A 13,885-nucleotide genomic window follows, 5' to 3' on the forward strand; every position below is an offset into this window, starting at 1 on the left:
ACTGCATCATGTCTGAGCATCTCTGTCTATGACCGCCATGCATCCATTCCACAGCAGGTCCAGGCATCTGTCTTAGTCCTGTGCAGCTCTATCTCTCACCACCATGCATCCGTTCTGCATGGGGTCCAGGCATCTACCTGTCTCATGTCTGTGACAAGCCAATCTCTTTTTGGACAAGTCAGAAAAGAGTATGTTATGTAAACCCTGTTTGTGCCGAATTGTGCCACTTTTTAGACACATTCTAGGTGCAGACATTTTATTAAATTTGAGCCTTTCAATGTACATAGATTGATGCTGTTTATAAGGAATATTATTGAATGTTCATAAAAAAAATATAGGAATATTGAGGCAAAAATTATTGTTTTTATTTGACAGATTTTTACATTACAACTGCAACAGCCAAAGCACATATCACCATGGCAGTCGAAGTGTTCCAGAAGACGACATTCTCTTCTGTGTATCAAAAATATATGATTCCTGTCTCCAATGAAATCTGTAATATGATTTTATCCTACATGAAAGGAAAAGTAAGATACATTAAGTGGATTATTACAAGCCTATTTATATGTAATGTAGTGTTAAAAGAGGACCTGTCATCCCCAGGCATGTCTGTTTAAAGGGATGCTTCTGGACCAGGGCCACCTCTCTCTGAAAACGATTTAATGCCATGATTCCTATTGACCAAGGCATCACAACGGTGGGATCAGTGTTACCTCAATTTCAATCGTTGCACAGCAGGTGTAGATTACCTATATATGTGCGGCACATTGGGAACGCCTTCAAAATAGCTCCATATATATGGTATACAATGGATGTTGGGAAGACATTATTGAAATTATGTTCATTTTCAGTTTTGTTAATTATTAATGTAAAAGATATTTTGAGATATTCTCAAATCTTTTTCTCTGCTGAGTTTTGCTACCTAGATCTCAAATGTAGCTTTTCAGAAAGCGGAGTGTAATGCAGTGGATTCAAGAATTAAATGAATAAAGATATCAAACTCAAAATTATATAACTATCTGTTCAGCTCATCCTGCTCTAGAACTACAGTCGTGGCCAAAAGTTTTGAGAATTACATAAATATTGGAAATAGGAAAAGTTGCTGCTTAAGTTTTTATAATAGCAATTTGCATATACTCCAGAATGTTATGAAGAGTGATCAGATGAATTGCATAGTCTTTCTTTGTCATGAAAATTAACTGTCACGAGGGTGTCAAGAGCCACGCCTGACTCCGTTGTACCCCGGGGTCAGGAGGTCGCAGCGGTTGGCTGCGCGCTTTATTTAAGATAAGGCTGTTTTCCTTATGGTAGCTTTCTGGGTTTGCTTTGCAAACACTTTTGGCTCACTCAGGGATCCGTAGCGCCTTCTCCTCAGCTGTTCCTTGTCCAGCACTCCCAAACCTCCTTATATTCCCCTCTCACACTTCTCTGGTTGCCAGATATAGAGCTTCCTGTCTGGACATCTATTCTGACCCTCTGGAGTTGTGTTGCTGCGTTCTCTGGTTGTTGATCCAGAACGCTACCCTCCGGATCCCTGTTGGAACTTTGTGGACTGCTGTGGTCGCCCACCTGGGTGTATGTGTTTGTCTGTGTTGTCTGTCCTCTCCCTGGTGTTTCCCTCTTAGTTCAGTGGTGCGGACTAGCGATCCCACCGACCCGTTCACTATCTAGGGCTCATTTCAGGGAAAGACAGGGTTTAGGCACGTGATCGCTGCACGGGTGAGGAACCCGTCTAGGGACGTCTGGGCAGTCAGGTGCCAGCTGCAAGGTGAGTCAGGGGTCACCACCTTACCCTCTCCCTTGGGCAGGGCTTTCCCTTTTCCCTCCCTGTGCGTGACGCCGGTCATTACATTAACTTAATCCCAAAAAAAACATTTCACTGCATTTCATTGCTGTCATTAAAGGACCTGCTGAGATCATTTCAGTAATCTTCTTGTTAACTCAGGTGAGAATGTTGACGAGCACAAGGCTGGAGATCATTATGTCAGGCTGATTGGGTTAAAATGGCAGACTTGACATGTTAAAAGGAGGGTGATGCTTGAAATCATTGTTCTTCCATTGTTAACCATGGTGACCTGCAAAGAAACACGTGCAGCCATCATTGCGTTGCATAAAAATGGCTTCACAGGCAAGGATATTGTGGCTACTAAGATTGCACCTCAATCAACAATTTATAGGATCATCAAGAACTTCATGGAAAGAGGTTCAATTCTTGTTAAGAAGGCTTCAGGGCATCCAAGAAAGTCCAGCAAGCGCCAGGATCGTCTCCTAAAGAGGATTCAGCTGCGGGATCGGAGTGCCACCAGTGCAGAGCTTGCTCAGGAATGGCAGCAGGCAGGTGTGAGCGCATCTGCACGCACAGTGAGGCGAAGACTTTTGGAAGATGGCCTGGTGTCAAGAAGGCCAGCAAAGAAGCCACTTCTCTCCAAAAAAAACATCAGGGACAGATTGATCTTCTGCAGAAAGTATGGTGAATGGACTGCTGAGGACTGGGGCAAAGTCATATTCTCAGATGAAGCCTCTTTCTGATTGTTTGGGGCATCTGGAAAAAGGCTTGTCCGGAGAAGAAAAGGTGAGCGCTACCATCAGTCCTGTGTCATGCCAACAGTAAAGCATCCTGAGACCATTCATGTGTGGGGTTGCTTCTCATCCAAGGGAGTGGGCTCACTCACAATTTTGCCCAAAAACACAGCCATGAATAAAGAATGGTACCAAAACACCCTCCAACAGCAACTTCTTCCAACAATCCAACAACAGTTTGGTGAAGAACAATGCATTTTCCAGCACGATGGAGCACCGTGCCATAAGGCAAAAGTGATAGCTAAGTGGCTCGGGGACCAAAACTTTGACATTTTGGGTCCATGGCCTGGAAACTCCCCAGATCTTAATCCCATTGAGAACTTGTGGTCAATCCTCAAGAGGCGGGTGGACAAACAAAAACCCACTAATTCTGACAAACTCCAAGAAGTGATTATGAAAGAATGGGTTGCTATCAGTCAGGAATTGGCCCAGAAGTTGATTGAGAGCATGCCCAGTCGAATTGCAGAGGTCCTGAAAAAGAAGGGCCAACGCTGCAAATACTGACTCTTTGCATAAATGTCATGTAATTGTCGATAAAAGCCTTTGAAACGTATGAAGTGCGTGTAATTATATTTCATACATCACAGAAACAACTGAAACAAAGATCTAAAAGCAGTTTAGCAGCAAACTTTGTGAAAACGAATATTTGTGTCATTCTCAAAACTTTTGGCCACGACTGTATTGTTGAGAGTGAATATTCGAATATCGAATTTTTTTAGCGAATATCGGCACTTCGCTAATTCGCGAATATCGGCACTTCGCTAATTCGCGAATATTTCGAATATAGCACTATAAATTCGCTATTTCGAATATTGTTATATATTTTTTTTTATTGTTATTTTTTTTTCTTTCCCACTTCCCAAAAGTAGTTCTTACCTGTCCTGAGGATTCCTGGCTTCCTGGCTGCTCCAGTCAGTGCCCGTTGCCGCTTCTGCCGACTTCCGTGCTCATGGAGCGTCCCCATCACCATGGGAACGCCTCCATACTAGAATGTACTGTCGGATTTGAGAATTACGTTGAAATCGCAATTCGATTATTATAACTTGAATTAATCGAATTGCGATTTCAACTTAGCACTGCTATATTCCATATTCGTTAACTACGTTAATTCTAGCAAGCAGACCCATTAGAAATACAGCTCTAAGTTTAAATCGCAATTCGATTATTATAACTTGAATTAATCGAATTGCGATTTCAACTTAGCACTGCTATATTCCATATTCGTTAACTACGTTAATTCTAGCAAGCAGACCCATTAGAAACACAGCTCTAAGTTGAAATTGCAATTCGATTATTATAACTCGAAGTAATATCATTGCGATTTCAACTTAGACCTGGTTTACTATGGTTGGCTTGGTAAAATTAGCGAAGATGACGAATATGACCAATGTATTCGTCATATTCCTCAAAACGAAGATAAGGAAGTATTCTCCATCTTCGTTTTAGCTCCATATTCGTCAACTTTTCTAATTCTAGCAATCAAATAGGAAAGTTGACTATAGAGACAGCTGTGTTTAATTCGCTATGCGATTATATTACTTTGCTTTTTTTTTATAAATAGAATAATTATAATAATTATCAAGTGTTATAATTATTTTATTTATTTAAAAAAAAGCAAAGTAATATTATCGCATAGCGAATTAAAAACTTAGCTGTCTCTAGTCAACTTTCCTATTTTATTGCTAGAATTAGCGAAGTTGACGAATATGGAGCTAAAACGAAGATGGAGAATACTTCGATATCTTTGTTTTGAGGAATATGACAAATACATTCGTCATATTCGTCATCTTCGCTAATTCTAGATATCAAACCAATAGGGAAGTTACCTTAAAGGGAACCTGTCACCAGTTTTATGGTGTCCTAATTAAGGGCAACATAAATAAGTGATTGATTCTCTTAGCACAATGCTGGGTCACTTTCTTTAATCGACCCAGTCAATCTGCCAACATCTTGTATTGAAAAGCTCCATCTGATAATGATGAGTCATGAATATTTATGAGCTCCTGACTTTCCCCGCCCACCTGCTGCTGAATGACAGTTTGTTTCCATATAGATAGTGACATGGAAACTTAAGGCTATATACACCTTTCGGGGCAATTTTGGTGCAATTGCAAACGGATCCGTCCCCCATTGACTTTCAATCTAAAGTCAGGAGTCCCTATTAATATACCATCGGATCGGAGTTTTCTCCAATCCGATGGTATATTTTAACTTGAAGCGTCCCCATCACCATGGGAACGCCTCTATGTTAGAATATACCATCGGATTTGAGTTAGATCGTGAAAACTCAGATCCGACAGTATATTCTAACACAGAGGGGTTCCCATAGTGATGGGGACGCTTCAAGTTAGAATATACTAAGAACTGTGTACATGACTGCCCCCTGCTGCCTGGCAGCACCCGATCTCTTACAGGGGGCTGTGATCCGCACAATTAACCCCTCAGGTGCCGAACCTGAGGGGTTAATTGTGCGTATCATAGCCCCCTGTAAGAGATCAGGTGCTGCCAGGCAGCAGGGGGCAGACCCCCCTCCCTCCCCAGTTTTAAATTCATTGGTGGCCAGTGCGGCCCCCCCCTCCCTCCCCAGTATTAAATTCATTGGTTGCCAGTGCAGCCCCCCTCTCTCCCCAGTATTAAATTCATTGGTGGCCAGTGCGGCCCCCCTCCCTCCCTCCCTCCCCTGTATTAAATTCATTGGTGGCCTGTGCGGCCCCCCTTCCCTGTATTAAATTCATTGGTGGCCAGTGCGGCCCCCCCTCCCTCCCTTTCCTGTATTAAATTCATTGGTGGCCAGTGCGGCCTCCCCTTCCCCCCCCTAATTAAAATCACTCCCCCTTATCATTGGTGGCAGCAGAGAGTTCCGATCGGAGTCCCAGTTTAATCGCTGGGGCTCCGATCGTTTACCATGGAAACCAGGACGCTACTGCAGTCCTGGCTGCCATGGTTACTTAGCAATTTTAGAAGCATTATACTTACCTGCACTGTCTGTGACCGGCCGGGCGTTCCTCCTACTGGTAAGTGACAGGTCTGTGCTATAAGCAATGCGCCGCACAGACCTGTCACTTACCAGTAGGAGGAGTGCCCGGCCGGGCACAGACAGTGCAGGTAAGTATAATGCTTCTAAAATTGCTAAGTAACCATGGCAGCCAGGACTGCAGTAGCGTCCTGGTTGCAATGGTTATCGATCGGAGTCCCAGCGATTAAACTGGGACTCTGATCGGAACTCTTCGCTGCCACCAATGATGAGGGGGATTTTAATTAGGGGGGGGAGAGGGGAGGCCGCACTGGCCACCAATGAATATAATTGTCACGACCATGTTTATGGCCATGACTCCTTGGGAGCCGCATACAGTTGCCCGCGGTTTGGGTTGTAGTTGTCAACCAGAGCTGGTGGCATAATCTCGTTTGCCTCAGGTGCGGTTGCCGCGGACAACAGTTATGTGTGCGGTTGCCTCGGAGTTTGTGTGCGTGGCACTTTTGTATGTCTGTGTGCACTCTGTGTTTTGTGTGGTGTGCATCTTCTCCTCACTGTGGTTGCCCGTGGCAACGCATTGTGTACATGTGGTGGCAGTGTCCCGGCCTTTGGGCTGACTCCCAGGACATGGTTGCCACCCATGTCGTTGCCTGCGGCAACAGCCACAGCGTGTTTTTGAGTTGGACACTTTCCCTTTTAATTTATGTTTCCCTTCCCTGGTGCTGGAAGGGTTAACTCCCTTCCCAGTGTGTCTGTGAGTCACTGGGTGTGTCCGACTGTTGGGTGTGACTTCTTGGCCTATATAGCCTCACTGTTATCCCAGGTCTGAGGGTTGCTTCAGCCATGCTTAGCTGGAGCAGCCTCCTGTTGTATTCTACCTGCCAGTGAGAGCCACCCTTGTGATCATAAAAATTATGTCACATTTAAGTTTATGTCAACTTTATGTGTGATGTCTATTTGATGTTTTCCTTTCCTATGTTGTTTTGTGCAGCTTATGGATCTGGATTCCTGTTTGCACAGGGATCCAGTCAGCAAGGCTGTGGCAGGTAGGTGGAACTATTTAGTTCGCCTGCCATATCCGTAAGTCTGTTTTAGTTCCTTTGTTCCTTGCAGCTTGGCCATTGAGACCCCTGTTCCTCCGTATTCAGAAGGAACAGGTTGTCTTATCTTGACTCCTAGTCCAGGGACCTGCCGGAGGGTGAGACAGGGATCCGAGGTTCCTGCGCACGGGTCCTCCTACCTTAAAGGTCGGCCCGTGCAGCTAGGAGTTAGGGTCAGGTTAGGGACGCTGTAGGAGGTGACCTGCTCCCTAATCCTGTTGTCCATAACATCATCGGGCATCGCACGGCTGAGGGTTTTCCCCATCCTTAGCCGTGACAGTAATACAGGGGAGGGAGGGGGGGCCGCACTGGCCACCAATAAATGTAATACAGGGGAGGGAGGGAGGGTGGCCGCACTGGCCACCAATGAATTTAATACAGGGGAGGGGGGGAGAGGGGAGGCCGCACTGGCCACCAATGAATGTAATACAGGGGATAAGAGGGAGGGGGTACCGCACTGACCACCAATGAATTTAAAACTGGGGAGGGGGGGTCTGCCCCCTCCTGCCTGGCAGCACCTGATCTCTTACAGGGGGGTATAATACGCATAATTAACCCCTCAGGTGTGGCACTTAAGGGGTTAATTGTGCGGATCACAGCCCCCTGTAATAGAGTAATTTAGACAGCACTCCAGTATTTAGATTAATGCTTTTTTATTTGCCGGACATAGAGGTCCTTTTTGGGACTGAAGCAACGTTTCGGGCAAAAAACATGCCCCCTGTAAGAGATCGGGTGCTGCCAGGCAGCAGGGGCAGTCATGTACACAGTACTTAGTATATTCGAACTTGAAGCGTCCCCTTCACCATGGGAACGCCCCTGTGTTAGAATATACTGTCGGATCTGAGTTTTCACGATATAACTCAAATCCGATGGTATATTTTAACATAGAGGCGTTCCCATGGTGAACTCTCCACTGCCACCAATGATGGGGGGGAGGGGGGCCGCACTGGCCACCAATGAATTTAATACAGGGGAGGGAGGGGACCGCACTGGCCACCAATGAATTAAATACAGTGGAGGGAGGGGGGCCGCACTGGCCACCAATGAATTAAATACAGGGGAGGGAGGGGGGTCCGCACTGGCCACCAATGAATTTAATACAGGGGAGGGAGGGAGGGGCGTCTGCCCCCTGCTGCCTGGCAGCACCCGATCTCTTACATGGGGCTATGATACGCACAATTAACCCCTCAGGTGCGGCACCTGAGGGGTTAATTGTGCGGATCACATCCCCCTGTAAGAGATCGGGTGCTGCCAGGCAGCAGGGGGCAGTTATGTACACAGTTTTTAGTATATTCTAACTTGAAGCATCCCCATCACCATGGGAACGCCTCTGTGTTAGAATATACTGTCGGATCTGAGTTTTCACCATGTGAAAACTCAGATCTGAAAAAGCTGTTATGCAGACGGATCTGCGGATCCATCTGTGCCAAAGTAGCCTACGGACATGTTTTTTCACAGACCCAGTGACCGCGAACCGTTGTCCGTCAAAAAAATAGGACAGGTCATTGCGGCACCTGAGGGGTTAATTGTGCGGATCACAGCCCCCTGTAAGAGATCAGGTGCTGCCAGACAGCACGGGGCAGTTATTACACAGTTCTCAGTATATTCTAACTTGAAGCGTCCCCATCACTATGGGAACGCCTCTGTGTTAGAATATACTGTCGGATCTGAGTTTTCACGATATAACTCAAATCCGATGGTATATTCTAACATAGAGGCGTTCCCATGGTGATGGGGACGCTTCAAGTCAAAATATACCATCGGATTGGAGAAAACTCTGATCCGATGTTATAATAGGGACTCCTGACTTTACATTGAAAGTCAATGGGGGACGGATCCGTTTGCAATTGCACCATATTGTGTCAACGTCAAACGGATCCGTCCCCATTGACTTGCATTGTAAGTCAGGACGGATCCGTTTGGTTCCGCACGGCCAGGCGGACACCATAACGACTTTTTCCTTCATGTCCGTGGATCCTCCAAAAATCAAGGAAGACCCACGGAAGAAAAAACGGACATGGATCACGGAACTACGGAACCCGTGTGCATGAGGCCTTAGAGAATTATTGTCTCTCTCTGGTCATATCTATATAGCCAAACGGATCCGTCCTGACTTACAATGTAAGTCAATGGGAGCAGATCCGTTTTCACTGACACAATATGGTGCAATTGAAAACGGATCCTTCCCCCATTGACTTTCAATGTAAGTCAGGACAGATCCGTTTTGACTTTGTTCTTCATAATGCAAACGGATCCGTTCTGAACGGATACAATGGTTTGCGTTATAGGTGCGGATCCGTCTGTGCAGATACCAGACCTAACGCAGGTGTGAAATTAGCCTAAGACAAATAAATTCTTTAAACATTTTATTTTTAAATTCTGTCTCTCTGAGTGGGAATGCACTTACAAAGTAAATTTCAGACCCCTCCATGATTTCTAAGAGGGAGAACTTGCAAAATCGCAGGGTGTTCAAATACTTCTGTTCCTCACTGTACACACAGTTTTACTCCAGGTTTCCATAACAACCCAGCCATTTTTCTTCACTGCTTCAGGTCAGCTTTAATGGGGCAGGGCGCTATGGATGACAAGGATTGAAAAAATGAAGGTAAAAATCAACTTCTGTCAGCTGTAAGGGTGGGATGGAGGGAGACTTTCTCCCTGCAGCTCATGCTCAGACAGCACAGTGCTGCTGTCTGAGAGTGAGCTGTTCAAAAGGACATCCCTGTGGAGATATTCTCAAAAAATGCATTAGCCAATTGATGCCTGGTCACATGACCCTTATCTGCCAATAGAAGCTCGCAGGCCCTTAGTCTACACATACACACATTTTTACACCAGGTTTCCATAACAACCCAGCCATTTTTCTTCACTGCTGCAGGTCAGCTTTAAAGGGGCCGGGGCGCTGTGGATGACACTGTTAAGGGAGCGGAGTGCTGTGGAGGTCACAGTTCAGGGGCAGGTAGGGTGGCTATTCAGGCCACCCTCAAAAGATGGACTTAAAAACCCCGCCCCCATGTCCTGATAAGCCATGCCCCTCCCACTCTGCAGCCGACAGAGATTGAACAAATTAAGGTAAAAATCAACTTCTGTCAGCTGCAGGGGTGGGAGGGAGGGTGACTTTCTCCCTGCAGCTCACACTCACACAGCACACTGCTACTGTCTGAGAGTGAGCTGTTCAAAAGATCAGCCCTGTGCCCGTCCAGGTCCTGCCCCAGATGGAGGACAGGGAGTCTGAAAGCTGGACTGTCCTGACTAAAACCGGACCTCTGGCCACCCTGGGGGCAGGCTGCTGTGGAGGTCACAGTTAAGGGGGACAGTCCGCTATGAAGGTCAGTGTTAAGGGGCAGATTGCTATGGAGCCCACTGTTAAGGGGACGGGGTGTTGTGGAAATCACTTAAGGAAATGGGGTACTGTGGAGGTCACTAATAAAGGGGCGGCCACTGTAGAGGTCACTGTTAATGGGACGGGCTGCTGTGGAGGTCACTGATAAGGGGGTTGGATCCTATGAAGGTCACTGTTAAAGGGGTGGGCATGGTGAAGGTCTCTGCAGGGCCGGCCTTAGGTGTTCAGGCGCCCTGTGCGAGCTAACCTTGTGGCGCCCCCCCCCCTTTACCCCTGTTTTTTTGGGAGCCATAATGTTGCTACACGATACAGTATCTGAATTTATGGGACTCCTGTGGATATACCATAAAAGTTTTATCTGCAGTCCTATGTAACACCACAAATAACACCACATAGCTCTCTGAATACAGATAACACAGTGATGGCTCTCTGATTTCCGTAAATGTAGTAGTGTTACCTCCGGTCCTATGTAAAACCACAGATAACACTAGTGCTGCTAATGTGGTAGTGTTACCTGCAGTCCTATGTAAAACCACAGATAACACTAGTGCTGATAATGTGGTAGTGTTACCTGCAGTCCTATGTAAAACCACAGATAACACTAGTGCTGATAATGTGGTAGTGTTACCTGCAGTCCTATGTAAAACCACAGATAACACTAGTGTAGATCATGTGGAAGTGTTACCTTCGTCCTTAGTGTGCCTCCCTGTGTCTATCACACGAACTCCATGCTGGCGCTGCCTCCTCTTCCATCTTCTTCTTGCCCCGCACAGAACGTTCTGAACTTCTGATGCAGCTGCGTCAAGACATAGGAACACTGTGGGCATGGTGATACACACAGGGAGAGACACACACATACACACAGGGACGGACAGTCACACACACAGGGACGGACACACACACACACATACATACATACAATAAATATGATCACCACACGACTCCTGCCTGTCTGCTTTGGTAAAGTAGGGCATAGCTGGGCTATGCCAGGCTTTAGCAGAGTGGTCACAGGACAGTGGACACAGGGCACGATATGTATGCGAGCACAGCTGAGCGAGTGCAGGGCAAGGAGCCGCATACCCATTGCCCCTTCTGACTGTCATACCACCCCCCCACCGGGCATTTTGGGGGGCATTAGGGGTTGGATGATGCGGAGTGTGCACATAGTCACCAATCATATCCCCCCTCCTAAAGGTAACTGGTGTGCTGGGGGGAGGGGAATATGATTGGCGGCACACTCAACATCAGCAGCGAGGAGTTAAAGTCCAACCCTTAATGGCCCCTAAAATCCCTGGGGGGGGGGGTTGATGTAGTAGCAAGAAAGCACACACTGTCCCCTGTCCTCTATGACCCCCCCCCCCAATGGCACATTTCTCCCCTCCATGGGCCAGTGGCAGCAGCAGCACATCTCTCCTTCTGTCGCCCCCCTTCCCATTTCTCCCACTCCATCATAGGCCAGTGGCAGATGAGTTGTTATCTTTGTACTACCAAATACCTGTAAGGCTGTAACTTCTGTTGGAACTTGGCTCAGCCTCAGGCTGTGTCGTGGGCCTTCCCTGGCAGAGACTAAGTCTGCTGTGGCTGCTGGCTGGCGCTCGCCGGCTCTCTCCTTCTTCTCTCTTGGGCCCTGGGGGCGGAGCACAGTGGCAACATCAAAAGCGAAGGAAGACTTGCTCCAAAAGCCACTGGTCTTCTCTCTTAAAGAGACAGGCAGGCCAGGCAGCAGAGCGGAGCTCAGAGTGGCCCCGCCCCCTCCTCACTATTTCCAATAGTCCGTGCGCTTTCAGCGCTGTTAGCCGGCAGCCGCAACAAAATAGTAATAAGTATACTTAGTTTGCGATGGGCTGTCGGCCGCCCGGCGCCCCTGTTGCTATGGCGCCCTGTGCGGCCGCACAGCCCGCACACCCCAAAGGCCGGCCCTGGGTCTCTGTTAAGGGGACAGGGAACTATGGAGGTCACAGTTAAGGGGGCAGTCCACTATGGCGGTCAGTGTTAAGAGGTTGGGTGCTGTAGAGGTCACTGTTAAGGGGGCGGGTTGTTGTGGAGGTCACATTTTAAGGGAACAGAGCTCTGTAGAGATCACTGTTAAGGGGGTGGGTTATCGTGGAAATTACTGTTAAAGAGATGGGGTACTGTGGAGGTCACTAATAAATGGGCGGCTGCTGTGGAGGTCACTGTTAAAGGGGAGGGCGCTGTGGATGTTACTGTTGGGGTGCATTCACACGACCGTATTTTTGGCTCCGCATCCGATCCGCAATTTTGCCAAACGAGTGCTGACTTATTCATTTCAATGGGGCCGCAAAAGATGCGGACAGCACACAATGGGCTGTCCGCATTCCGTAGATCCGATCCGCGACCCCGCAAAAAAAGATAGAGCATGTCCTATTCTTATCTGCAATCGCAGGCAAGAATAGGCATTTCTGTCATAGGGCCAGCTACATTAACACGGCGGTATCCGTGTTTTGCGGATCCGCAATTTGCGGACCGCAAAACACATACGGTCGTGTGAATGTAGCCTTAAGGGGGTAGGCCGCTGTGAAGGTCACTGTTGAAGGGGCGGGGTACTGTAGATGTCACTGTTATTGTGGATACTGTCGATATCTATTAACGACACACACAAACCTTAAATGAAATAGATGAAATATACCCGTGCAAAGCCTGGTCCTTCTGCTAGTAGGAATTATATTTTTCCCTGTTATTTGATATATGAAAATATATGATGTCCTAGGAGTAGTGTTGTGCGAACTTGTGTTTTCAAGGTTCAGATTATCTAACACCATAAGTTATGGTCCGTGGTAGAGAAATCCATAACAGAATTCTTAGATAAGCCGAACTTAGTACGCCGAACTTGAAAACACAAGTTCGCTCATCCCTACCAAGGAGATCTTAGAGTGTTACATACCAACTAACAGGGCAATTTGTGCATATTTAATTCAGGTAGAATCAATTCAGACCCTTATAAAAAAATTTCAACAATTCATCGAATCAGAGATTAAATGAATTTCAAGAAGTTTGTTCAGCTCTACTTAGTATGAAAGTAAACATTAATCTTAACAACAAGTGTGTTTATTATGTAAAACAGGGGTGTTTGCCAAGATGTATGTGCTGTGAAAATCAGCGTACACATCCGGCATCCTGTTTCAACATAGACATTATTGGGGTCATTTAGATGCCTGCTTTAATACCCCTTGCACTGGCGCATGATGTGCACAAGCTATGTAGAGGCACTGACTTCTACGTAACTTAGGCGCATCTACTGCCAACCTAAATCAGTGCCAGCTCCCTTACTGGAGTAGATTTAGTTCTTTTACTACACCTAAGGCTACTTTCACACTACCGTTCAGAGCGGGTCCATCTGATGTCTGCTCAGACGGATCTGCTCCTATAATGCAGACGTTTGGATCAATTCAGAACGGATCCGTCTGCATTATAGTTTAAAAAAAATTCTAAGTGTGAAAGTAGCCTGAACGGATCCGTCCAGACTTTACATTGAAAGTCAATGGGGGACGGATCCGTTTGAAGATTGAGCCATATTGTGTCATCTTGTCATCTTTAAACGGATCCGTCCCCATTGACTTCCATTATAAGTCTGGACGGATCCGCTTGCCTCCGCACGGCCAGGCGGACACCCGAACGCTGCAAGCAGCGTTCAGGTGTCCGCTTGCTGAGCGGAGCGGAGGCTGAACGCTGCCAGACTGATGCATTCTGAGCGGATCCGCGTCCACTGAGAATGCATTAGGGCAGTACGGATGCGTTTGGGGCCGCTTGTGAGCCCCTTCAAACGGAGCTCACAAGCGGACACCCGACGCTAGTGTGAAAGTAGCCTTAAACGGGAGTATAAAATCATAAATGAGAGCAGCCGGTAAAGATAAGAAGTAGTGTTGATCG

The 13,885-nt window shown here is 46.9% G+C and overlaps 1 protein-coding gene across 1 annotated transcript in view; it reads left to right on the top strand.

The window, feature by feature from the left end:
• The first annotated feature begins 379 nt into the window (after positions 1-379).
• LOC121008178 (probable S-adenosylmethionine-dependent methyltransferase CRG1) overlaps positions 380-13,885 on the top strand; it is a 163,267-nt gene continuing 149,761 nt past the window's right edge. The window contains exon 1 of the mRNA XM_040440572.1: positions 380-527. Within this exon, the coding sequence (XP_040296506.1) occupies positions 417-527 (111 nt within the window). The 5' untranslated portion in view covers positions 380-416. The remainder of the gene's footprint in view (positions 528-13,885) is intronic.

Source organism: Bufo bufo, chromosome 7 (genome assembly GCF_905171765.1).
Source record: "Bufo bufo chromosome 7, aBufBuf1.1, whole genome shotgun sequence".
NCBI classification, from domain to species: domain Eukaryota; kingdom Metazoa; phylum Chordata; class Amphibia; order Anura; family Bufonidae; genus Bufo; species Bufo bufo.